Source organism: Heptranchias perlo, chromosome 12 (assembly GCF_035084215.1).
Source record: "Heptranchias perlo isolate sHepPer1 chromosome 12, sHepPer1.hap1, whole genome shotgun sequence".
NCBI lineage: Eukaryota > Metazoa > Chordata > Chondrichthyes > Hexanchiformes > Hexanchidae > Heptranchias > Heptranchias perlo.
The window spans coordinates 71,593,717-71,621,684 of record NC_090336.1 but is presented as its reverse complement, the minus strand read 5'-3'; the positions used below and the strand labels follow the sequence as shown (position 1 = coordinate 71,621,684).

General features: G+C 50.8%; 1 protein-coding gene across 1 annotated transcript in view; it reads left to right on the top strand.

Moving 5' to 3' along the window:
* LOC137327792 (F-actin-monooxygenase MICAL2-like) overlaps positions 1–26,656 on the top strand; it is a 205,017-nt gene extending 178,361 nt beyond the window's left edge. The window contains exons 27-30 of the mRNA XM_067993598.1: positions 12,629–12,722; positions 16,759–16,858; positions 19,573–19,646; positions 25,205–26,656. Coding sequence (XP_067849699.1) covers positions 12,629–12,722; positions 16,759–16,858; positions 19,573–19,646; positions 25,205–25,389 — 453 coding nt within the window. The 3' untranslated portion in view covers positions 25,390–26,656. The remainder of the gene's footprint in view (positions 1–12,628; positions 12,723–16,758; positions 16,859–19,572; positions 19,647–25,204) is intronic.
* Positions 26,657–27,968: the final 1,312 nt, after the last annotated feature.

Here is a 27,968-nt window from a genome sequence, read left to right as displayed (position 1 = left end):
CCGCTCTCTCCCCATAGTCCTGTATCAATCCCAAACGAATCCACCTGCCCCACTCTCTCCCCATAGCCCTGTATCAATCCCAAACTAATCCCACTGCCCCGCTCTCTCCCCATCACCCTGTATCAATCCCAAACTAATCCCACTGCCCCGCTCTCTCCCCATAGCCCTGCATCAATCCCAAACTAATCCCACTGCCCCACTCTCTCCCCAGAGCCCTCTATCAATCCAAAACTAATCCCACTGCCCCGCTCTCTCCCCATAACCATGTATCAATCCCAAACTAATCCCACCGCCCCGCTCTCTCCCCATAGCCCTGTATCAATCCCAAACAAATCCCACTGCCCCGCTCTCTCCCCATAGCCCTGTATCAATCCCAAACAAATCCCACTGCCCCACTCTCTCCCCATAGCCCTGGATCAATCCCAAACAAATCCCACTGCCCCGCTCTCTCCCCATAGCCCTGGATCAATCCCAAACGAATCCCACTGCCCCGAACTCTCCCCATAGCCCTGTATCAATCCCAAACTAATCCCACTGTCCCGCTCTCTCCCCATAGCCCTGTATCAATCTCAAACTAATCCCACTGCCCCGCTCTCTCCCCATAGCCCTGTATCAATCCCAAACTAATCCCACTGCCCCGCTCTCTTCCCATAGCCCTGTATCAATCCCAAACTAATCCCACTGCCCTGCTCTCTCCCCATAGCCCTGTATCAATCCCAAACTAATCCCACTGCCCCGCTCTCTCCCCATCACCTTGTATTAATCCAAAACTAATCCCACTGCCCTGCTCTCTCCCCATAGCCCTGTATCAATCCCAAACTAATCCCACTGCCCCACTCTCTCCCCAAAGCCCTGTATCAATCCCAAACTAATCCCACTGCCCCGCTCTCTCCCCATAGCCCTCTATCAATCCCAAACTAATCGCACTGCCCCACTCTCTCCCCATAGCCCTGTATCAATCCCCAAACAAATCCCACTGCCCCGCTCTCTCCCCATAGCCCTGTATCGATCTGAAACTAAACCCACTGCCCCGCTCTCTCCCCATAGCCCTGTATCAATCCCAAACTAATACCACTGCCCCGCTCTCTCCCCATAGCCCCGTATCAATCCCAAACTAATCCCACTGCCCCAATCTTTCCCCATCGCCCTGTGTCAATCCCAAACGAATCCCACTGCACCGCTCTCTCCCCATATCCCTGGAACAATCCCAAACAAATCCCACTGCCCCGCTCTCTCCCCATAGGCCTGGATGAATCCCAAACGAATCCCACTGCCCCGAACTCTCCCCATAGCCCTGTATCAATCTCAAACTAATCCCACTGTCCCGCTCTCTCCCCATATCCCTGGATCAATCCCAAGCTAATCCCACTGCCCCGCTCTCTTCCCATAGGCCTGGATCAATCCCAAACTAATCCCACTGCCCCGCTCTCTCCCCATAGCCCTGTATCAATCCCAAACTAATCCCACTGCCCACTCTCTCTCCATAAACTTCTATCAATCCCATAATAATTCCCCTGCTCTCCCCCCAGAGCCCCGTATCCATCCCAAACTAATCCCACTGCCCCGCTCTCTCCCCATAACCATGTATCAATCCTAAACTAATCCCACTGTCCCGCTCTCTTCCCATAGCCCTGTATCAATCCCAAACTAATCCCACTGCCCCGCTCTCTCCCCATAGCCCTGTATCAATCCCAAACTAATCCCACTGCCCGGCTCTCTCCCCATAGCCCTGTATCAATCCCAAACTAATCCCACTGCCCCGCTCTCTCCCCATAGCCCTGTATCAATCCCAAACTAATCCCACTGCCCGGCTCTCTCCCCATAGCCCTGTATCAATCCCAAACTAATCCCACTGCCCCGCTCTCTCCCCATAGCCCTGTATCAATCCCAAACTAATCCCACTGCCCGGCTCTCTCCCCATAGCCCTGTATCAATCCCAAACTAATCCCACTGCCCCGCTCTCTCCCCATAGCCCTGTATCGATCCCAAACTAATCCCACTGCCCCGCTCTCTCCCCAAAGCCCTGCATCAATGCCAAACTAATCCCACTGCCCCGCTCTCTCCCCATGGCCCTGTATCAATCCCAAACAAATCCCACTGCCCCTCTCTCTCCCAATAGCCATGTATCAATCCCAAACTAATCCCACTGCCCCGCTCTCACCCCATAGCCCTGTATCAATCCCATAATAATCTCACTGCCCCACTCACTCCCCATCGCCCTCGATCACTCCCAAACTAATCCCACTGGCCCGCTCTCTCCCCATAGCCCTGTATCAATCCCAATCTAATCCCACTGGCCCGCTCTCTCCCCACAGCCCTGTATCAATCCCATAATAATCCCACTGTCCCGCTCTCTCCCCATAGCCCTGTATCGATCCCAAACTAATCCCACTGCCCGCTCTCTCCCCATAGCCCTCTATCAATCCCAAACAAATCCCACTGCCCCGCTCTCTCCCCATAGCCCTGTATCAATCCCAAACAAATCCCACTGCCCCGCTCTCTCCCCATAGCCCTGCATCAATCCCAAACAAATCCCACTGCCCCGCTCTCTCCCCATGGCCCTGTATCAATCCCAAACAAATCCCACTGCCCCGCTCTCTCCCCATAGCCCCGTATCAATCCCAAACAAATCCCACTGCCCCGCTCTCTCCCCACAGCCCCGTATCAATCCCACACTAATCCCACTGCCCCGCTCTCTCCCCATTGCCCCGTATCCATCCCAAACTAATCCCACTGCCCCGCTCTCTCCCCATCGCCCTGTATCAATCCCATAATAATCCCACTGCCCCGCTCTCTCCCCATCACCCTGTATCAATCCCAAACTAATCCCACTGCCCCGCTCTCTCCCCATCGCCCTGTATCAATCCCAAACTAATCCCACCGCCCCGCTCTCTCCCCATCACCCTGTATCAATCCCAAACTAATCCCACCGCCCCGCTCTCTCCCCATCACCCTGTATCAATCCCCAAACTAATCCCACTGCCCCATTCTCTCCCCATAGCCCTCTATCAATCCCGAACTAATCCCCCTGCCCCGCTCTCACCCCATAGCCCTGTATCAATCCCTTAATAATCCCACTGCCCCGCTCTCTCCCCATCGCCCTGTATCAATCCAAAACTAATCCCACTGCCCCTCTCTCTCCTATAGCCCTGTATCAATCCCATAATAATCTCACTGCCCCACTCTCTCCCCATCGCCCTGCATCAATCCCATAATAATCCCACTGCCCCGCTCTCTCCCCATCACCCTGTATCAATCCAATTCTAATCCCACTGCCCCGCTCTCTCCCCATAGCCCTGTATCAATCCCATAATAATCCCACTGCCCCACTCTCTCCCCACAGCCCAGTATCAATCCCAAACAAATCCCACTGCCCCGCTCTCTCCCCATAGCCCTGTATCAAGCCCAAACAAATCCCACTGCCCCGCTCTCACCCCATCGCCCTGTATCAAGCCCAAACAAATCCCACTGCCCCGCTCTCTCCCCATAGCCCTGTATCAATCCCAAACAAATCCCACTGCCCCGCTCTCTCCCCATAGCCCTGCATCAATCCCAAACAAATCCCACTGCCCCGCTCTCTCCCCATGGCCCTGTATCAATCCCAAACAAATCCCACTGCCCCGCTCTCTCCCCATAGCCCCGTATCAATCCCAAACAAATCCCACTGCCCCGCTCTCTCCCCACAGCCCCGTATCAATCCCACACTAATCCCACTGCCCCGCTCTCTCCCCATTGCCCCGTATCCATCCCAAACGAATCCCACTGCCCCGCTCTCTCCCCATCGCCCTGTATCAATCCCAAAATAATCCCACTGCCCCGCTCTCTCCCCATCACCCTGTATCAATCCCAAACTAATCCCACTGCCCCGCTCTCTCCCCATAGCCCTCCATCAATCCCAAACAAATCCCACTGCCCCGCTCTCTCCCCATAGCCCTGTATCAATCCCAAACTAATCCCACTGCCCCACTCTCTCCCCACAGCCCTGTATCAATCCCAAACTAATCCCACTGCCCCGCTCTCACCCCATCGCCCTGTATCAAGCCCAAACAAATCCCACTGCCCCGCTCTCTCCCCATAGCCCTGTATCAATCCCAAACAAATCCCACTGCCCCGCTCTCTCCCCATAGCCCTGCATCAATCCCAAACAAATCCCACTGCCCCGCTCTCTCCCCATGGCCCTGTATCAATCCCAAACAAATCCCACTGCCCCGCTCTCTCCCCATAGCCCCGTATCAATCCCAAACAAATCCCACTGCCCCGCTCTCTCCCCACAGCCCCGTATCAATCCCACACTAATCCCACTGCCCCGCTCTCTCCCCATTGCCCCGTATCCATCCCAAACTAATCCCACTGCCCCGCTCTCTCCCCATCGCCCTGTATCAATCCCATAATAATCCCACTGCCCCGCTCTCTCCCCATCACCCTGTATCAATCCCAAACTAATCCCACTGCCCCGCTCTCTCCCCATCGCCCTGTATCAATCCCAAACTAATCCCACCGCCCCGCTCTCTCCCCATCACCCTGTATCAATCCCAAACTAATCCCACTGCCCCGCTCTCTCCCCATCACCCGATATCAATCCGAAACTAAACCCACTGCCCCGCTCTCTCCCCATCACCCGATATCAATCCCCAAACTAATCCCACTGCCCCACACTCTCCCCATAGCCCTCTATCAATCCCGAACTAATCCCCCTGCCCCGCTCTCACCCCATAGCCCTGTATCAATCCCTTAATAATCCCACTGCCCAGCTCTCTCCCCATCGCCCTGTATCAATCCAAAACTAATCCCACTGCCCCTCTCTCTCCCATAGCCCTGTATCAATCCCATAATAATCTCACTGCCCCACTCTCTCCCCATCGCCCTGCATCAATCCCATAATAATCCCACTGCCCCGCTCTCTCCCCATCACCCTGTATCAATCCAATTCTAATCCCACTGCCCCGCTCTCTCCCCATAGCCCTGTATCAATCCCATAATAATCCCACTGCCCCACTCTCTCCCCACAGCCCAGTATCAATCCCAAACAAATCCCACTGCCCCGCTCTCTCCCCATAGCCCTCCATCAATCCCAAACAAATCCCACTGCCCCGCTCTCTCCCCATAGCCCTGTATCAATCCCAAACTAATCCCACTGCCCCACTCTCTCCCCACAGCCCTGTATCAATCCCAAACTAATCCCACTGCCCCGCTCTCACCCCATCGCCCTGTATCAAGCCCAAACAAATCCCACTGCCCCGCTCTCTCCCCATAGCCCTGCATCAATCCCAAACAAATCCCACTGCCCCGCTCTCTCCCCATCGCCCTGTATCAATCCCAAACTAATCCCACTGCCCCGCTCTCTCCCCATCGCCCTGTATCAATCCCAAACAAATCCCACTGCCCCGCTCTCTCCCCATAGCCCTGCATCAATCCCAAACAAATCCCACTGCCCCGCTCTCTCCCCATCGCCCTGTATCAATCCCAAACTAATCCCACTGCCCCACTCTCTCCCCATAGCCCTGTATTAATCCCACTGCCCCGCTCTCTCTCCATAAACTTGTATCAATCCCATAATAATTCCCCTGCTCTCTCCCTATAGCCCTCCATCAATCCCATAATAATCCCACTGCCCCGCTCTCTCCCCATTGCCCCATATCCATCCCAAACTAATCCCACTGCCCCGCTCTCTCCCCATAGCCCTGTATCAATCCCAAACTAATCCCACTGCCCCGCGCTCTCCCCATAGCCCTACATCAATCCCATAATAATCCCACTGCCCCGCTCTCTCCCCATAGCCCTGTATCAATCCCAAACTTATCCAATTGCCCCACTCTCTCCCCATCGCCCTGTATCAATCCCAAACTAATCCCACTGCCCCGCTCTCTCCCCATCGCCCTGTATCAATCCCAAACTAATCCCACTGCCCCGCTCTCTCCCCATCGCCCTGTATCAATCCCAAACTAATCCCACTGCCCCGCTCTCTCCCCATCACCCTGTATCAATCCCAAACTAATCCCACTGCCCCACTCTCTCCCCACAGCCCTGTATCAATCCCAAACTAATCCCACTGCCCCGCTCTCACCCCATCGCCCTGTATCAAGCCCAAACAAATCCCACTGCCCCGCTCTCTCCCCATAGCCCTGCATCAATCCCAAACAAATCCCACTGCCCCGCTCTCTCCCCATCGCCCTGTATCAATCCCAAACTAATCCCACTGCCCCGCTCTCTCCCCATCGCCCTGTATCAATCCCAAACAAATCCCACTGCCCCGCTCTCTCCCCATAGCCCTGCATCAATCCCAAACAAATCCCACTGCCCCGCTCTCTCCCCATCGCCCTGTATCAATCCCAAACTAATCCCACTGCCCCACTCTCTCCCCATAGCCCTGTATTAATCCCACTGCCCCGCTCTCTCTCCATAAACTTGTATCAATCCCATAATAATTCCCCTGCTCTCTCCCTATAGCCCTCCATCAATCCCATAATAATCCCACTGCCCCGCTCTCTCCCCATTGCCCCATATCCATCCCAAACTAATCCCACTGCCCCGCTCTCTCCCCATAGCCCTGTATCAATCCCAAACTAATCCCACTGCCCCGCGCTCTCCCCATAGCCCTACATCAATCCCATAATAATCCCACTGCCCCGCTCTCTCCCCATAGCCCTGTATCAATCCCAAACTTATCCAATTGCCCCACTCTCTCCCCATCGCCCTGTATCAATCCCAAACTAATCCCACTGCCCCGCTCTCTCCCCATCGCCCTGTATCAATCCCAAACTAATCCCACTGCCCCGCTCTCTCCCCATCGCCCTGTATCAATCCCAAACTAATCCCACTGCCCCACTCTCTCCCCATCGCCCTGTATCAATCCCAAACTAATCCCACTGCCCCGCTCTCTCCCCATCGCCCTGTATCAATCCCAAACTAATCCCACTGCCCCGCTCTCTCCCCATCGCCCTGTATCAATCCCAAACTAATCCCACTGCCCCGCTCTCTCCCCATCGCCCTGTATCAATCCCAAACTAATCCCACTGCCCCGCTCTCTCCCCATCACCCTGTATCAATCCCAAACTAATCCCACTGCCCCGCTCTCTCCCCATAGCCCTCTATCAGTCCCACACAAATCCCACTGCCCCGCTCTCTCCCCATCGCCCTGTATCAATCCCAAACTAATCCCACTGCCCTGCACTCTCCCCACAGCCCTCTATCAATCCCAAACTTATCCCATTGCCCCACTCTCTCCCCATAGCCCTGTATCAATCCCAAACTAATCCCACTGCCCCGCTCTCACCCCATCACCCTGTATCAATCCCAAACTAATCCCACTGCCCCGCTCTCTCCCCATAGCCCTGTATCAGTCCCACACTAATCCCACTGCCCCGCTCTCTCCCCATCGCCCTGTATCAATCCCAAACTAATCCCACCGCCCCGCTCTCTCCCCATCACCCTGTATCAATCCCAAACTAATCCCACTGCCCCGCTCTCTCCACATCGCCCTGTATCAATCCCATAATAATCCCACTGCCCCTGCTCTCTCCCCATTGCCCCGTATCCATCCCAAACTAATCCAACCGCCCCGCTCTCTCCCCATCACCCTGTATCAATCCAATTATAATCCCACTGCCCCGCTCTCTCCCCATCACCCTGTATCAATCCAAAACTAATCCCACTGCCCCGCTCTCTCCCCATAGCCCTGTATCAATCCGAAAATAATCCCACTGCCCCGCTCTCTCCCCATAGCCCTATATCAATCCCCAAACTAATCCCACTGCCCCGCTCTCTCCCCATAGCCCTGTATCAATCCCCAAACTAATCCCACTGCCCCACTCTCTCCCCATAGCCCTGTATCAATCCCCAAACTAATCCCACTGGCCCGCTCTCTCCCCATAGCCCTGTATATATCCCATAATAACCCCACTGCCCCGCTCTCTCCCCATAGCCCTGTATCAATCTCAAACTAATCCCTCTGCCCCGCTCTCTCCCCATAGCCCTGTATCAATCCCAAACTAATCCCACTGCCCCGCTCTCTCCCCATAGCCCTGTATCAACCCCAAACTAATCCCACTGCCCACTCTCTCCCCATAGCCCTCCATCAATCCCATAATAATCCCACTGCCCCTGCTCTCTCCCCATTGCCCCGTATCCATCCCAAACTAATCCCACTGCCCCGCTCTCTCCCCATCGCCCTGTATCAATCCCAAACTAATCCCACCGCCCCGCTCTCTCCCCATCACCCTGTATCAATCCCAAACTAATCCCACTGCCCCGCTCTCTCCCCATAGCCCTGTATCAATCCCAAACTAATCCCACTGCCCCGCTCTCTCCCCATTGCCCTGTATCAATCCCAAACTAATCCCACTGCCCCGCTCTATCCCCATCGCCCTGTATCAATCCAAAACTAATCCCACTGCCCCGCTCTCTCCCCATAGCCCTGTATCAATCCAATAATAATCCCACTGCCCCGCTCTCTCCCCATAGCCCTGTATCAATCCCATAATAATCCCACTGCCCCGCTCTCTCCCCATAGCCCTGTATCAATCCAAAACTAATCCCACTGCCCCGCTCTCTCCCCATCGCCCTTTATCAATCCCAAACTAATCCCACTGCCCCGCTCTCTCCCCATAGCCCTGTATCAATCCAAAACTAATCCCACTGCCCCGCTCTCTCCCCATAGCCCTGTATCAATCCCATAATCATCCCACTGCCCCACTCTCTCCCCATAGCCCTGTATCAATCCCATAATAATCCCACTGCCCCGCTCTCTCCCCATAGCCCTGTATCAATCCCATAATAATCCCACTGCCCCGCTCTCTCCCCATAGCCCTGTATCAATCCCATAATCATCCCACTGCCCCACTCTCTCCCTATCGCCCTGTATCAATCCCAAACTAATCCCACTGCCCAGCTCTCTCCCCATCACCCTGTATCAATCCCAAACTAATCCCACTGCCCCACTCTCTCCCCATAGCCCTGTATCAATCCCATAATAATCCCACTGCCCCGCTCTCTCCCCATCGCCCTGTATCAATCCCAAACTGATCCCACTGCCCAGCTCTCTCCCCATAGCCCTGTATCAATCCCAAACTGATCCCACTGCCCAGCTCTCTCCCCATAGCCCTGTATCAATCCCAAACTAATCCCACTGCCCCGCTCTCTCCCCATAGCCCTGTATCAATCCCATAATAATCCCACTGCCCCGCTCTCTCCCCATATCCCTTTATCAATCCCAAGCTTACCCCACTGCCCACACTTGAAGGGAATTCAATGTTTGATCCTCCAACTCCCTCTCTTCATCCACACCTTCAGTGTCTTTCCATTGAGAGTATACTCCTATTCGTTGTTTTTGATCCCAAAATGTATAACACCCACCTATAGAAACATATAAAATAGGAGCAGGAGTAGGCCATTCGGCCCTTCGAGCCTGCTCCGCCATTCAGTATGGTCATTGCTCATCCTCCATCTCAATACCATATTCCCGCTCTTTCCCCATGCCCGTTGATGCCTTTTGTGTCTAGAAATCTATCCAGCTCCTTCTCAAATATATTCAGTGACTTGGCCTCCACTGCCTTCTGTGGTAGAGAATTCCACAGGTTCACCATCCTCTGAGTGAAGAAATTTCTCCTCATCTCGGTTCTAAATGTCCTACCCTGTATCCTGAGACTGTGACCCCCTCCCCCTGTTCTGGACGCCCCCACCAGCCAGGGGAAACATCCTCCCTGCATCAAGTCTGTCTCGCCCTTTCAGAATTTTATACGTTTCAATGAGATCCCCCTCTCATTCTCCTAAACTCGAGTGAATGCTGGAGTTAATAGCCCCATTAAATCCCATCTGCCACCTGTCTGCGCAAGGAACGGGAGAAGGGATGGGGCTGATTATGGTGGGAAAGATGATAGACCAGGAGTAGGTTATTGGGAAGTTGTTGGGCTCTCACTGTCTGGAAAAGTAGCTGGTACAAGATCAAGAAGCAGGGGAAAGAAACACGGAGTGATGCAATCAATGGTGTGAGATCAGAGACTGGTAAAATCCAACTGTATAACATCTTTGGGGGGTGGGTATCAAGTACTGGGATCACAGCCTCCAGAGTGGAAATGAGGGCAAGACGCAGAATGGAAAAGAACATAAGAACATAAGAAATAGGAGCAGGAGGAGGCCAATCGGCCCCTCGAGCCTGCTCCGCCGTTCAATAAGATCATGGCTGATCTGATCCTAACCTCAAATCTAAATTCATCTCCAATTTCCTGCCCGCTCCCCGTAACCCCTAATTCCCTTTACTTCGAGGAAACTGTCTATTTCTGTTTTGAATTTATTTAATGATGCAGCTTCCACAGCTTCCTGGGGCAGCAAATTCCACAGACCTACTACCCTCTGAGTGAAGAAGTTTCTCCTCATCTCAGTTTTGAAAGAGCAGCCCCTTATTCTAAGATTATGCCCCCTCGTTCTAGTTTCACCCATCCTTGGGAACATCCTTACCGCATCCACCCGATCAAGCCCCTTCACAATCTTATATGTCTCAATAAGATCGCCTCTCATTCTTCTGAACTCCAATGAGTAGAGTCCCAATCTACTCAACCTCTCCTCATATGTCCGCCCCCTCATCCCCGGGATTAACTGAGTGAACCTTCTTTGTACTGCCTCGAGAGCAAGTATGTCTTTCCTTAAGTATGGAGACCAAAACTGTATGCAGTATTCCAGGTGCGGTCTCACCAATACCTTATATAACTGCAGCAATACCTCCCTGTTTTTATATTCTATCCCCCTAGCAATAAAAGCCAACATTCCGTTGGCCTTCTTGATCACCTGCTGCACCTGCATACTAACTTTTGAAACAGAGACAAAGACAGAGAGAGACAGACACACACACACACACACACAGAAGAATAAGATGCTTTACGTCACCGGGAGTGAAGTTTCAGCGGCTCAGATAAAATGGAGAATTGAGGAGGGATCTCTTTCCGCAGAGAGTGGTGAGAATGTGGAACTCGCTGCCATGTGGAGTGGTTGAAGCGGAGAGTGTCGACACATTTGAGGGGAGGCTTGATGCAAACATGAGGGAGGAATCGAGTGATACGGCGGGGGGGCGGCAGGGTGGGAAGAGGTTTGTTGAGTTGGGAGGAGGCTCATGTGGAGCATAAACACTGGCATGGACCAGTTGGGCCGAATGGCCTGTTTCTGTCCTGTGGATCTATGTTGTCCGACAGAAATCACTGACCAGCCACATGTATGGGGTTTTAACCACATGCACTAAGTTTAGTGGAAAAACACCTCACACGCACTAACAACACGGGTAAATGTACTTCATGTGTGTGTATATTTACCTCACAAACACCTGCCACCATGCGGTGACCAAGGAAGTAAACAAGCCACAACGATCAAAAAACACTCGCACACTCTCTGCTTTTTCCATTTTACAAACAAACGCACGAAAAGGTTAAAGTTCACACGCACACGCCGTGTGGATATGAGCATCGAGATCACGTGACCACCGATGGCGTCTGTTCCTCATTGTTTGTATTCACTGATCAGAAATGCAGTCCGCCAGATCTGGATTCCCATTAGCCACATGTGGCAAGTGCATTGGACGTAGGAACAGGAGAAGGCCATTCAGCCCCTCGTGCCTGCTCCGCCATTTGATAAGATCATGGCTGATCTGTGATCTAACTCCATATACCTGCCTTTGGCCCATATCCCTTAATATCCTTTGGTTGCCTAAAAGCTATCTATCTCAGATTTAAATTTAGCAATTGAGCTAGCATCAATTGCCGTTTGCGGAAGAGAGTTCCAAACTTCTACCACCCTTTGTGTGTAGAAATGTTTTCTAATCTCGCTCCTGAAAGGTCTGGCTCTAATTTTTAGACTGTGCCCCCTGCTCCTAGAATCCCCAACCAGCAGAAATAGTTTCCCTCTATCCACCCTATCTGTTCCCCTTAATATCTTATAAACTTCGATCAGATCACCCCTTAACCTTCGAAACTCCGGAGAATACAACCCCAGTTTGTGTAATCTCTCCTCGTAACTTAACCCTTGAAGTCCGGGTATCATTCTAGTAAACCTACGCTGCACTCCCTCCAAGGCCAATATGTCCTTCCGAAGGTGCGGTGCCCAGAACTGCTCACAGTACTCCAGGTGCGGTCTAACCAGGGTTTTGTGTAGCTGCAGCATAACTTCTGCCCCCTCGTACTCCAGTCCTCGAGATATAAAGGCCAGCATTCCATTCGCCTTATTGATTATTTTCTGCACCTGTTCATGACACGTCAATGATCGATGTACCTGAACCCCTCGGTCCCTTTGGACGACACTGCTATAGACTCCAGGGGGGAATCGTTTTGACCTAATTCGCCAGGCAGGATTCCCATGGTACCGGCTGGAACACTGATTCTACACCCTGCCCAATATTGGTCTCTATTGACCTCAATGGAGAGTAAAATCGCGAGGAATGTAAAACCAGCGTTGTACCCTATCCCGGTCAGCTTCCTGACAAGGCGTGTTAGCTTTCTCGGTTACGTCTCTCCCGCTTGTGCCAGCACAGGTGTTACTGCCGACGTTCCTCAAAGTGGGGAGATCCTCCGGCTGTCTTGTCTTTTATTTTTTTTTTGCTGCCCTGTGCACCTTGAAAACCTGCTTAAAGAAGGGGATTGTTCTCTGGCAGATCATCCAGCGTCAGCTGCAGGAGATCGAAGAGAGACAGCGCGCGCTGGAGGAGAGCGGTGTGATGTTGGAGAAAGCACTGCGGGGCGAGTCAGGTATTTATCTGCGCCTGCGAACCCTTTTGTGTTGATTCTCGGGAAGTGGGCGTCGCTGGCAAGGCTGGCACTTAACGCCCATCGCCCAGTGTCCCTGAGACGGTGGGCCTTCTTCTCAAACCACTGGGTAGCGGTTTTGACGCAACTGCGTGACTCGCTCGGCCACTTCGGAGGGCAGTTAAGAGTCAACCGCGTCAGTGTGGGGACTGGAGTCACGTATGAGAACATAAGAACATAAGAAATAGGAGCAGGAGTCGGCCAATCGGCCCCTCGAGCCTGCTCCGCCGTTCAATAAGATCATGGCTGATCTGATCCTAACCTCAAATCTAAATTCATCTCCAATTTCCTGCCCGCTCCCCGTAACCCCTAATTCCCTTTACTCCTAGGAAACTGTCGATTTCTGTTTTAAATTTATTTAATGATGTAGCTTCCACAGCTTCCTGGGGCAGCAAATTCCACAGACCTACTACCCTCTGAGTGAAGAAGTTTCTCCTCATCTCCGTTTTGAAAGAGCAGCCCCTTATTCTAAGATTATGCCCCCTAGTTCTAGTTTCACCCATCCTTGGGAACATCCTTACCGCATCCACCCGATCAAGCCCCTTCACAATCTTATATGTTTCAATAAGATCGCCTCTCATTCTTCTGAACTCCAATGAGTAGAGTCCCAATCCACTCAACCTCTCCTCATATGTCCACCCCCTCATCCCCGGGATTAGCCGAGTGAACCTTCTTTGTACTGCCTCGAGAGCAAGTTTGTCTTTTCTTAAGTTTCCTTCCCCAAAGGGACATTCGTGAACCGGTTGGGGTTTTTGACAACAATCTGACAGCTTCACGGTCACTTTTACTGATAACAGCTTTTTGATTCCAGATTCCTTAATCTACTGTGGTGGGATTTGAACTCACATTCTTTGGATTATTAGTCCAGGCCTGGGGATTATTAGTTCTGTAACGTAACCAGTGCACCACCGTATCCTAATGCTCCATCTGTGTCTGAGAGCCTTTTGTTTCTATCTTGTTTGAATCAGGCTTCAATCAGCTTTAATTGTTCCATCGAATTACATTCAATGTACAGCACAGAAACAGGCCATTCGGCCCAACTGGTCCATGCTGGTGTTTATGCTCCACACGAGCCTCCTCCCTCCCCACTTCATCTCACCCTATCAGCAAAACCTTCTATTCCTTTCTCCCTCATGTGTTTATCGAGCTTCCCCTTAAATGCATCTACACTATTCACCTCAACTACTCCTTGTGGGAGCGAGTTCCACATTCTCACCACTCTCTGGGGAAAGAAGTTTCTCCTGAATTCCCGATTGGATTTATTAGTGACTATCTTGTATTTATGGCCCCTCGTTCTAGTCTCCCCCACAAGTGGAAACATCTTCTCTACGTTCAGTTCGAGCAAAGCCTAAATGTAATGTGGTCACCACATTACAGGAAGGATGTGATCGCACTAGAGAGGGTACAGAGGAGATTTACGAGGATGCTGCCAGGGCTGGAGAATTTTAGCTATGAGAAAAGATTGGATCGGCTGGGGTTGTTTTCATTGGAACAAAGGAGGCTGAGGGGAGATTTAATTGAGGTACATAAAATTATGACGGGACGAGATAGAGTGGATAGGAAGGACCTATTTCCCATAGCAGAGGGGTGACCAGGGGGCGTAGGTTTAAAGTAATTGGTAGAAGGATTAGAGGGGAGCTGAGGACCTGATATGCCGTAACCTTCAGGGCTACGGACCAAGCGCTGGAAAGTGGGATTAAGGTGGACGGCTTTTTCGGCCGGCGTGGACACGATGGGCCGAATGGCCTCCATCTGTGCTGTAACTTTCTATGATTCCACATGATCCTATCAAGATGGTGAATAAATATTTCCCTGATTTCTCGTAGCCAACTAGGAAGTTCCATGTGCGAGCTCTCCAAGTAGGGTGGCCTTTGGGATCCTTCTCGCTGCACTGCAGGTGCCCAGGATCCCATAATGTCCAAACATTTCAGACCAGACAAACATCCCACAATCCCAATCCAACGGGGTTGTAAAATGGCAGCTCCATGAAGAGAGCAGAGGACACACAGCAGCCCAGGGTCAGAAGAGAGGGAAGAAGGGGATACATAACAGATCATGAGCGGGAACAGCAGGAGAGGAGAATGTGCAATGGACCAAGAGTGAGTTAGAGGAGCAGAGGGGAGGTGGAGCATGTGCACTAGTTTTGGGATGGGACGTGGGGCTGGTGGAGATTCCGGAGATATGGAGAGGCGAGGCCATGTAGGGATTTATTGACGAGGGGTCAGGATTTTAGGGCCAGGGCCAGGACGAGGGGTGATGGATGATTGGGACATTGCATGGGATAGGATGTAGGAGGCGGAGTGAGTTGGAGGTTGGATGGGGTGGAATTAGATTGGACAGAGAGGAGAGGGTGAGTGTGGAGGTGGTGAATATTGAGCTCAGACTTTTACACATCGCGAAGGTAAGGTTATTGAGTGAGCAACAGGCAGTCTTGATGTCAGAAAGTAAAGAAAGACTTGCATTTATATAGCGCCTTTCACGACCTCAGGACGTCCCAAAGCGCTTTACAGCCAATGAAGCACTTTTGAAGTGAAGTCGCTGTTGTAATGTCGGGAAACGCGGCAGCCAATTTTTGCACAGCAAGATCCCACATTCAGTAAATAGACAAGTGACCAGACCATCTGTTTTAGTGATGGGTAAACATTGGCCCCAGGACACCGGGGAGAACTTCCCCTTGCTCTTCTTCGAAATAGTGGGATCTTTTACGCAGCGAGTGTCTGGGAGGTTAATTCCTGGAGACAGGCGACCCCTTGTGATCTTTGACCCAGGGCCCTTGGTGAAATCACTGCCGGTTTGCGATCTTCATTCAGTGACTCGATCGACATTTACTGGCGCAAATAGCGTACGAGCTACAGATGTATAATTTTGTAAATCCATTGACTTAAAAAAAAAACAAAGGCGTTTCTCGTGCACTGCCGGACGACTGAACACGTGCTTTTATTTTGTTAAGGTTGGTGTTTGTTTTATGTAACAGTGCGCAGTGCCTGGTTTGACTGACATTTGATTGTTGAGTGAAATGTTCTTAAATGACTCGTTCCACTGCTGTTAATCTGAAGCAGGAAGATTATTTTCAAGTTTTTCATCCATGCCGTCCCGTCAAGTTGCAAATTGTTTTTTAAAAGCCTGAACTGGCCGTGTTAATTCGCACAGGGTAACCATAATAGTTAATTGCATCAAACGGAAGGCTTCAATCATTAAGATTCCATTGGGACAGCCCATCTGCTGCTCCCCTCATCCAGGTCTTTATTACCTCCAGTCTGGACTATTCCAATGCTCTCCTGCCCGGCCTCCCATCTTCCACTCTCCACAAACTTGAGCTCATCCAAAACTCTGCTGCCCCGTATCCTAACTCGCACCAAGTCCCGTTCACCCATCACCCACCCCTGTGCTCGCTGACCTACATTGGCTCCCGGTCCGGGAACGCCTCGATTTTAAAATTCTCGTCCTTGTTTTCAAATCCCCTCCGTGGCCTCGCCCCCTCTCCCGGTCTCTGTAACCTCCTCCAGCCCCTACGAAACCTCCGAGATCTCTGCGCTCCTCCAATTCTGGCCTCTTGCGCATCCCCGATTTTAATCGCTCCCACCATTGGCGGCCGTGCCTTCAGCTGCCTCGGCCCTAAGCTCTGGAATTCCTTCCCTAAACCTCTCCGCCCCTCTCTCTCCTCTTTTGAGACGCTCCTTAAAAACCATCTCGTTGACAGAGCTTTTGGTAACATGTCCCGATATCTCCTTATGTGGCTCAGTATGAAATTTGGTTTGATAATCGCTCCTGTGAGCTGCCATGGGACGTATTACTTGCGTTTATATAGCGCCTTTAACGTAGTAAAACGTCCCAAGGCGCCTCACGGGAGCGTAATCCGAGAAAAATTTGACGCTGAGTCACGTAAAGAGGGCAAGTGACCAAAAGCTTGGTCAAAGAGGTAAATTTTACGCGCGAGGACAGATTTCCCACTAACTGTACTTTTTATCGAAACACACAGAGCTGAGCTCAAAAGAGGATCCTCAACTCATGCAGAAGTGGTTCAGGCTGGTGATGGAGAAGAACGCACTGGTGCGTTATGAAGCTGAACTGATGATCTTGTGAGTAATCGGCTCGATACGTCAATGGAGAGCAATCGGACTTTAATCAGGGACAATAACGGAAAGGAAAGAACTTGTGTTTTTACCGTAACTTTCTCGACCTCAGGACGTTCCCAAAGCGCTTTACAGCCAATGAAGTGCGGTCGTTGCTGCGACGTAGCAAACGCGGCAGCCGATTTGCGCACAGCAAGATCCCACAGACGGCAATGGGATAAATGGCCAGATAATCTCTGTTGGTGATGTTGGTTGAATGTCGTGATATTTATAAACTTTTAAACAGACGCCATCTCAACGAACCTAAAACTAATTCTAATTTGACCGTGTCGATGCGTCAATTCAAGAGTTCAGGAGTGAGAAATCACCCCTCGATTTACGACGTGGATATTAGCTCTTTGTTTGCGATGTAGCTATCACCCCTCCATTTACGATATGAATATTACCTCTCTGTTTACGATACAGATATTACCTTATCATAGAATCATAGAAGTTACAACATGGAAACAGGCCCTTCGGCCCAACATGTCCATGTCGCCCAGTTTATACCACTAAGCTAGTCCCAATTGCCTGCACTTGGCCCATATCCCTCTATACCCATCTTACCCATGTAACTGTCCAAATGCTTTTTAAAAGACAAAATTGTACCCGCCTCTACTACTGCCTCTGGCAGCTCGTTCCAGACACTCACCACCCTTTGAGTGAAAAAATTGCCCCTCTGGACCCTTTTGTATCTCTCCCCTCTCACCTTAAATCTATGCCCCCTCGTTATAGACTCCCCTACCTTTGGGTAAAGATTTTGACTATCTACCTTATCTATGCCCCTCATTATTTTATAGACTTCTATAAGATCACCCCTTAACCTCCTACTCTCCAGGGAAAAAAGTCTCAGTCTATCCAACCTCTCCCTATAAGTCAAACCATCAAGTCCCGGTAGCATCCTAGTAAATCTTTTCTGCACTCTTTCTAGTTTAATAATATCCTTTCTATAATAGGGTGACCAGAACTGTACACAGTATTCCAAGTGTGGCCTTACTAATGTCTTGTACAACTTCAACAAGACATCCCAACTCCTGCATTCAATGTTCTGACCAATGAAACCAAGCATGCCGAATGCCTTCTTCACCACCCTATCCACCTGTGACTCCACTTTCAAGGAGCTATGAACCTGTACTCCTAGATCTCTTTGTTCTATAACTCTCCCCAACGCCCTACCATTAACGGAGTAGGTCCTGGCCCGATTCGATCTACCAAATGCACCTTTCTGTTGACCATGTAGATATCACTCCCCCATTCACAGTAATGCAGGATTTAAGCACTGGTACGTAGCCAATTGGAATTGGTGGTCGCCCATTCATCTGATCCAACATGGGCAACCATAAAGAAAGAAAGAAAGGTGCATTTTTACAGCACCTTTCAGGACATCCCAAAGCGCTTTACAGCCAATGAAGTATTTTTGAACTGTGGCCACTGTTGTAATGTAGGAAACGCGGCAGCCAATTTACGCACAGCAAGATCCCACGAACAGCAATGAGATAAATGACCAGGTAATCTGTATTTTTTAGGTGATGGTCGAGGGATAAATATTGGCCAGGACACTGCGTTAGCGCTGTGGGATCCACCTGAGAGAGCAGATGGGACCTCGGTTTAACGTCCCGTCCAAAAGCAACACCTCCGACGGTGCAGCACTCCCTCCTCACTGCATTGGGAGTGTAGGCCTGGATCATGTGTTCAAGTCTCTGGATTGGGACTCGAACCCGCAATCAAATTCTAATATTCCCCCACCAGTAGCAGAGCACTGGGCCGTCGGGTCTGGTAACATCTCTTCTTGCTGCGATGAACAGAGGAACAGGAGTCGGCCATTCAGCCCCTCGTGCCTGCTCCGCCATTTGATAAGATCATGGCTGATCTGTGATCTAACTCCATATACCTGCCTTTGGCCCATATCCCTTAATACCTTTGGTTGCCAAAAAGCTATCTATCTCAGATTTAAATTTAGCAATTGAGCTAGTATCAATTGCCGTTTGCGGAAGAGAGTTCCAAACTTCTACCACCCTTTGTGTGTAGAAATGTTTTCTAATCTCGCTCCTGAAAGGTCTGGCTCTAGTTTTTAGACTGTGCCCCCTACTCCTAGAATCCCCAACCAGCGGAAATAGTTTCTCTCTCTCCACCCTATCTGTTCTCCTTAATATCTTATAAACTTCGATCAGATCACCCCTTAACCTTCGAAACTCCAGAGAATACAACCCCAATTTGTGTAATCTCTCCTCGTAACTTAACCCCTTGAAGTCCGGGTGTCATTCTACGCTGCACTCCCTCCAAGGCCAATGTGTCCTTCCGAAGGTGCGGTGCCCAGAACTGCTCACAGTACTCCAGGTGCGGTCTAACCAGGGTTTTGTGTAGCTCCATTTTCCTTCTTTTCTTTTTAAATGGGTCCAGAACTGATCCCTGATCTCTGAAATACCATCCCCAAAACCCCATTGAACTCGCCACCATAATGCATGGCAAATCGGACTTGCTCCCAGCCCATTGTCCTGCTCTCTTCGTGTGCCGAGACAATCCAATCCACCCAGGCCCCCCGTAACAGTCTCGGTTGGCACAACAAACACCTCTTACGTTCGGAAAAGACCACAGCATGGTTTGTGGGTAGGATTTATTGATGTGCGCAGGGATTCCCAGGTTGGCAGAATTCCCTGATTTCTCCCTTTTGTGTCCGACAGCGCCCGGGAGTTGGAGCTGGAGGATCAGCAGAGCAGATTACAGCAGATGCTCCGTGCGCGGATGGCAGTCGATGGTGAGCAGTGCAGCTTGTGGCAGCTTGTAATTAAATTAACCAGCTCTCGACACTGCTAAGATCATTGCAATTATCCAGCAACAAGCTGATGTGATTCTGCTGCCAGCGTGTAATTAAACACTGCCTGTTAAAAAATCTGCGTAATCTCAATGGATTATTGGTGATCAACTCAGATGTGATCATAAATGCAACAGTGGCAGATCAGCCCGCTTGATTGGCACCCCATCCACCACCCTAAACATTCACTCCCTTCACCACCGGCGCACCGTGGCTGCAGTGTGTACCATCCACAGGATGCACTGCAGCAACTCGCCAAGGCTTCTCCGACAGCACCTCCCAAACCCGCGACCTCTACCACCTAGAAGGACAAGGGCAGCAGGCACATGGGAACACCACCACCTGCACGTTCCCCTCCAAGTCACACACCGTCCCGACTTGGAAATATATCGGCCGTTCCTTCATCGTCGCTGGGTCAAAATCCTGGAACTCCCTTCCCAACAGCACTGTGGGAGAACCTTCACCACATGGACTGCAGCGGTTCAAGAAGGCGGCTCACCACCACCTTCTCAAGGGGCAATTAGGGATGGGCAATAAATGCCGGCCTCGCCATATCCCGAGAATCATTTTTTTTTTAAATTCCCCATTGTCGCTGGGATCTGTCCCTAAGGGGGCTGAGACTGGTACCTGCTGACAGCGAGGCAGACGCTGGCAGGCCAGACTTATACTGTCAGCAACACACTGTTCTCTGGTGACTGGAGCTCAGTACCTCCCATTCAAATTCTGTTACCAGTCTAGTGTTGGGTGATACTGCAGTGGGTGTGGAACTGAAGTGCTTTATTTAGAATTACATCGAACGTACAGCACAGAAACAGGCCATTCGGCCCAACTGGTCCGTGCTGGTGTTTATGCTCCACACGAGCCTCCTCCCTCCCCTCTTCATCTCACCCTATCCCCGTATCCTTCTAGCCCTTTCTCCCTCATGTGTTTATCTGGCTTCCCCTGAAAGGCATCTATATTATTTGTCTCAACTACTCCTTGTGGGAGCGAGTTCCTCATTCTCACCACTCTCTGGGTAAAGAGGTTTCTCCTGAATTTCCCTATTGGAATTCATGGCCCCGGGTATTGGACTCCCCCCACCAGTGGTTTGAGACTATCTCCTGCAGGTGTTAAGCAGGGAAGCTCACCACTATTATGTGGCGGGCCGCTATTGTGACCTGCCGGTGACCTGATCCCCGATCCCGTGGACGGGGCAGTTTGAATGCTCGCAGTGGGTGCCCGTATCCATGGCGGTGCATCAGAGGAGCTCAGCCCACCGGAGAGGCAGAGGTCGGAGTGGAAACCTGAAACTCCAATAGGGGGCTCTCAAGGACCCACTGGGGATGGATTACCTCCGCAATCTTCCTCCTCCCGGCCGGCCTTCCCACCTTCCCCCCTCCATAAACTTGAGCTCATCCAAAACTCTGCTGCCCCCCGTATCCTAACTCGCACCGAGTCCCGTTCTCCCATCACCCCCCTGCGCTCGCTGACCCACATTGGCTCCCGGTCCGGGAACGCCTCGATTTTAAAATTCAGATCCTTGTTTTCAAATCCCTCCATGGCCCTCGCCCCCCATCTCCCTATCTCTGTAACCTCCTCCAGCCCCTACAACCCTCCGAGATCTCTGCGCTCCTCCAATTCTGGCCTCTTGCACATCCTCCACTTCCTTCTCCCCTCCATTGGTGGCCGTGCCTTTAACCATCTCGGCCCTGAGCTCTGGAATTCCCTCCTAAACCTCTCCACCTCTCTCTCTCCTCCTTTAAGACGCTCCTTAAAACTTACCTCTTTGACCAAGCTTTTGGTCACCTGTCCTAATATCTCCTTATGTGGCTCGGTGTCAAATTTTGTTTGATAATCGCTCCTGCGTAGCGCCTTGGGACGTTTTACTACGTTAAAGGCGCTATATAAATGCAAGATGTTGTTGGGACCATTGCATGGCTCGGAACAGGACCGACACCTTGACCTGGTGAAACTATCCCGGAATTCCCAGGATGGAATCATGGTGGATCCATGTTCTGCTCCGATTGCAGACACACCCTCTCATCTGGAATATTGCCTGACCAATTGGAATTTACAGCCCATTCTCTGTCACAACTCTCCGCCCTTTCACTGGCCAATACGTGACTGCCAACATCCATGCATCCAAGGAATTTTTGGCCCCCAACGTGGAGCAGGTTTGCACGTGAACAGGAATAGGCCATTCAGCCCCTCGAGCCTGTTACACAGGATCAGGAGGAGGCCATTCAGCCCCTCGAGCCTGTTACACAGGATCAGGAGGAGGCCATTCAGCCCCTCGAGACTGTTACACAGGATCAGGAGGAGGCCATTCAGCCCCTCGAGACTGTTACACAGGATCAGGAGGAGGCCATTCAGCCCCTCGAGTCTATTACATAGGAACACTGGAACAGGAGTAGGCTTTTCAACCCCTCGAGCCTGTCGCATAGGAAAAGGAGGAGGCCATTCAGCCCCTCGAGCCTGTCGCATCGGAACAGGAGGAGGCCATTCAGCCCCTCGAGCCTACTCCGCCATTCAATCAATTCATGGTTGATCTGTACCTTAACACCATTTACTCGCCTTGGTTCCATATCCCTTGATACCCTTACCTAACAAAAATCTATCGATCTCAGTCTTGAACACTCCAATGGACCCCCGGCATCCACAGCCTTTTGGGGGGAGAGAGTTCCAGATTTCCACTCCCCTTTGTGTGAAGAAGTGCTTCCTGACATCACCCCTGGACGGCCCGGCTCTAATTTTAAGATTAAGGAATTCCCCCACCAGAGGAAATAGTTTCTCTCTAACTTCCCTATCGAATCTCTTTATCATTTTAAAGGCCCTGATTAGTTCACCCCTCAACCTTCTATATTTGAGGGAATACAAGCCGAGTCCATGCACCCTGTCCTCATAATTTAACCCTTTTAGCCCCGGTATCATTCTGGTGAATCTGGACACCCCCTCCAAGGCCAATATATCCTTCCTGAGGTGCGGTGCCCAGGACTGAACCCAATACTCCAGATGGGGGTCTGACCGAGGCTCAGTACAACTTTTTTTTAATATTCGTTCATGGCGAGGCCGGCATTTATTGCCCATCCCTAATTGCCCCTTGAGAAGGTGGTGGTGAGCCGCCTTCTTGAACCGCTGCAGTCCGTGTGGTGAAGGTTCTCCCACAGTGCTGTTAGGAAGGGAGTTCCAGGATTTTGACCCAGCGACGATGAAGGAACGGCCGATATATTTCCAAGTCGGGATGGTGCGTGACTTGGAGGGGAACGTGCAGGTGGTGTTGTTCCCATGTGCCTGCTGCTCTTGTCCTTCTAGGTGGTAGAGGTCGCGGGTTTGGGAGGTGCTGTCGAAGAAGCCTTGGCGAGTTGCTGCAGTGCATCCTGTGGATGGTACACACTGCAGCCACAGTGCGCCGGTGGTGAAGGGAGTGAATGTTTAGGGTGGTGGATGGGGTGCCAATCAAGCGGGCTGCTTTATCTTGGATGGTGTCGAGCTTCTTGAGTGTTGTTGGAGCTGCACTCATCCAGGCAAGTGGAGAGTACTCCATCACACTCCTGACTGGTGCCTTGTAGATGGTGGAAAGGCTTTGGGGAGTGAGGAGGTGAGTCACTGGCCGCAGAATACCCAGCCTCTGTCCTCTGAAGCATCACTTCCTCCCCTTCGTGTTCCAGCCCCTTTCGATATAAAGGCCAACATTCCAGTCGTCTTTCTGACTCCTTCTTGGACCTGTGCACGTGCTTTTCGTGATCTCTGCGCGCACAGAAGTAAAATCTTCTGCACAGTCGGAAAATAAACAACAGCTCAGATTCGATGGCCAGAATGACGTCCTCCTGCCCAAAGCTGCTTTTACATTGCGGATCCCGGGTCTCAGGCGAGCAAGATAGTTGAACCTATTCATTTATCTTCTGACGTGCTGCCAGCTGCCCTCCACGTGTTAAAAGGAGATAGAAAGTAACTTGCATTTATGTAGCCTCTTTCAAGACCTCAGGACATCCCAAAGCGCTTTACAGCCAATGAAGTACTTATAGTGCGCCAATTTGCGCACAGCAAGATCCCACAAACAGCGATGTGATAATGACCAGATAATCTGTTTTGGTGATGTTGGTTGAGGGGTAAATATTGGCCCCAGGACACCGGGGAGAACTCCCCCTTGCTCTTCTTCGAAATAGTGGCCGTGGGATCTTTTACCACCTGAGAGGGCAGACGGGGGGTCTCGGTTTAACGTCCACCTCCATCAGTGCAGCGCTCCCTCAGTACTGCACCGGGAGTGTCGGCCCAGACCAGGCGTTCAAGTCTCTGGAGTGGGACTTGAACCCACCCCCTTCTGTCTCAGAGGCGAGAGGGCAACGACAGAGCCAAGGCAATACCCCAAACCCTGGAACACAGGAACTGGAGGAGGCCCATTCAGCCCCTCGAACCTGTTCCGCCATTCAATTAGATCATGGCTGATCTGTATCTCAACTCCATTTACCCGCCTTGGTTCCATAACCCTCAATACCCTCGCCCAACAAAAATCTATCTCTCTCAGTTATGAAATTTTCAATTGACCCCCCAGCCTCAACAGCTTATTGGGGGGAGAGAGTTCCAGATTTCCACTCCCCTTTGTGTGAAGAAATGTTTCCTGACATCACCCCTGAACGGCCCGGCTCTAATTTTAAGGTTCTGCCCTCTTGATCTGGACTCCCCTCAACCAGAGGAAATAGTTTCTCTCTATCGACCCTATCAAATCCTTTAATCATCTTAAACACCTCGATTAGATCACCCCTTAATCTTCTACACTCGAGGGAATACAGGACTAGTCTACGGAACCTGTCCTCATAATTTAACCCTTTTCTCATTCTGGTGAACCTGCGCTGCACCCCCTCTAAGGCCAATACGTCCTTCCTGAGGTGCGGTGCCCAGAACTGAACGCAGTATCTCCAGATGGGGTCTGACCACAGCTTCATATAACTGTCGCATAACTTCCAACCTTTCGTATTCCAGCCCCCTTGAGATAAAGGCCAACGTTTTTTGTTGTCCTGTACCCTGGATTGTAAAAGCTAATTCCTGGTCTGAGAAAGTTAGGAACAGGAGTAGGCCATTCAGCCCCTCGTGCCTGCTCCGCCATTTGATAAGATCATGGCTGATCTGTGATCTAACTCCATATACCTGCCTTTGGCCCATATCCCTTTGGTTGCCAAAAAGCTATCTATCTCAGATTTAAATTTAGCAATTGAGCTAGTATCAATTGCCGTTTGTGGAAGAGAGTTCCAAACTTCTACCACCCTTTGTGTGTAGAAATGTTTTCTAATCTCGCTCCTGAAAGGTCTGGCTCTAATTTTTAGACTGTGCCCCCTACTCCTAGAATCCCCAACCAGCGGAAATAGTTTCTCTCTATCCACCCTATCCGTTCCCCTTAATATCTTATCAACTTCGATCAGATCACCCCTTAACCTTCGAAACTCCAGAGAATACAGCCCCAATTTGTGTAATCTCTCCTCGTTAAAGCTTGCTCACCTTGTCGATGTTACCGTTCCCCAAAACAGACTCCCGGAAGACGGAGAAGGAAATTGCCGAGGAGAAGCAGCTCCTCAATGAAGTGTTGGACGTGGTCGAACGTCGAGACAAACTGGTCGTGTTGCTGGAAGAGCAGAGGATCCAGGAGAAGGTGGAAAATCGAGATTTGGAAAGCTTCGTGGTGGCCGAGGGCTACCAGTTCGACTTGTCCTGAGTCAGGCGGCTTCAAGAGCCAGCAATGCTCTCAAAAGGTTTATAAAAGGAATCGTTCACTGACAATAGCACAGTGGAAAACGCACTGATCTACGGGCGGCCATTTTAACGTAACCTGCCCAGCGAGAAACTGATGCGATTTTATACCCTACCCGATTTTATTCTCTACCGGAGTGGAAATAACTGGTTATAAATCACTGGTTAGGCCTCAGCTGGAGTATTGTGTCCAATTCTGGGCACCGCACTTTCGGAAGGATGTCAAGGCCTTGGAGAGGGTGCAGGGGAGATTTATTAGAATGGTGCCAGGGATGCTGGGGCTGTTCTCCTTAGAGCAGAGGCGGTTAAGAGGAGATTTAATCGAGGTGTTCAAGGGTTTTGATAGGGTAAAGAAGGAGGAACAGTGGCAGGAGGGTCGGTGACCAGAGGGACACAGATTTAACACAACTGGCAAAAGAACCAGAGGGGAGATGAGGAGAATTTTTTTTTTTTAACGGGGCGCGTTGTTATGATCTGGAATGCGCTGCCTGAAAGGGAGGTGGGATATCGGCTTTCAAAGGGAATTGGGTAAATACTTGCAAAGGAAAAATTTTGCAGGGCTCTGGGGACAAAGTGGGGGAGCGGGGACCAATTGGACAGCTCTTTCAAAGAGCCAGCACAGGCCCGACGGGCCGAATGAACTCCTTCTGTGCTGTACCATTCTGTGATTATATGAAATCAACGGAGTTAGGTTAAAATTACTCCCAATATGGTGTCTGCCGGACTGAATTACTCATCGTTTCTCTGATCCTGCTGAGATTCCCATCGTTTATTAATTAGTGAGGCTGTTTGGGGGTGATATTGTCACGTACAAAGTTTTGTGCGTTTTTTTTTTACACGTATATACATTGGGTTATTATTTTTGCAGAACTTCCATTATTTTAGTCCAATGGCTCAGCTATTGGAGAGATTTGCTGTTAGGCTTCAGTCCGTTCTCGACTTGCCGACCTTGAGTTGTACTTGACAGATTGACCCGTTTGTGTGGTTCGAGCCTGTGAGGCAGGAGATAGGAATTGCTGTTCAAAGGATTTCAGGTTTTCTTCGACACAAAATAATACACGCACTGAATGTTAATCGCACTGGAGACAATCACAGTCTCTGTGTCCCAGAGCATGATGTCCTATTCTATTTCAGTGTTAATGTGTGTTAATCTAGGAAACAAAAAAAAATGTTTTAGCTATTAGTAAAGAGGAAAAACACTCTTATTAAGGGGAGAGTGTAATTTTACTGCACTGCCTCTCAGTCTTACGTGATTTATTTGTCTATTTTTTGGATACTCTGGTCACCTGTTCTTTTTTTATTATTCGTTCATGGGCGTCGCTGGCGAGGCCGGCATTTATTGCCCATCCCTAATTGCCCCTTGAGAAGGTGGTGGTGAGCCGCCTTCTTGAACCGCTGTAGTCCGTGTGGTGAAGGTTCTCCCACAGCGCTGTTACTAATCGGGCCTGTCTCGGATTTCCCCTCCTGCGATATCACGACAAAAAACTTGCGTTAATGTCGCATCTTTAACGTAATAGGGCGTCCCAAAGCACTTCACAGGAGCGCAAGCAGACAGAATTTGGCCACGTAAGGAGATATTAGGACAGGTGATCAAATGCTTGGTCAAAGAGGTAGGTTTTAAGAGAGGCGGAGAGGTTCGGGGAGGTAATTCCAGACCTTAGGGGCGTAGACGGCAGAAGGCGCGGCCGCCAATGGTGGAGCGATCGAAATCGGGGATGAACAAGAGGCCAGAATTGGAGGAGCCCAGAGATCTCGGAGGGTTGTAGGGGCTGGAGGAGCTCACAGAGATAGGGAGGGGGGGGCGAGGGCCACGGAGGGATTTGAAAACAAGGATGAGAATTTTAAAATCGAGGCGTCCCCGGACGGGGAGCCGATGTAGGTCAGCGAGCGCAGGGGGGTGATGGGTGAACGGGACTTTGTGCGAATTACGATATGAGCAGCAGACGTTTGGATGACAAGCGGGAATCTACCTGTAACCCAATCCTCCCTGTTTCTGAGGTCCCTCGGGTGGAGCACTCTGATGTCACGGGGGGGGCAACGTTCTACGCAAAACATCAGAAGCCAAGGATGCCCCCACCCAACCCCGGGGGTCAAACTATGAGAAAGGAGCAGCAAATGCTGAAAAAACATCACAGATTCCGAAGCAAAGCCACTGACTTGCAGACCCTGGATCCGTCAAAATATATAGAATTACATAGAATGCACAGCACAGAAACAGGCCATTCGGCCCAACGGGTCCATGCTGGTGTTTATGCGCCACACGAGCCTCCTCCCTCCCTACTTCATCTCACCCTATCAGCATATCCTTCTATTCCTTTCTCCCTCATGTGTTTATCTAACTTCCCCTGAAATGCATCTCTGCTATTCGCCTCAACTACTCCTTGTGGGAGCGAGTTCCACATTCTCACCACTCTCTGGGTAAAGACGTTTCTCCTGAATTCCCTATTGGATTTATTAGTGACTATCTTATATTTATGGCCCCGAGTCGCCCACAAGTGGAAACATCTTCTCTACGTCTACCCTATCAAACCCTTTCATAATCTT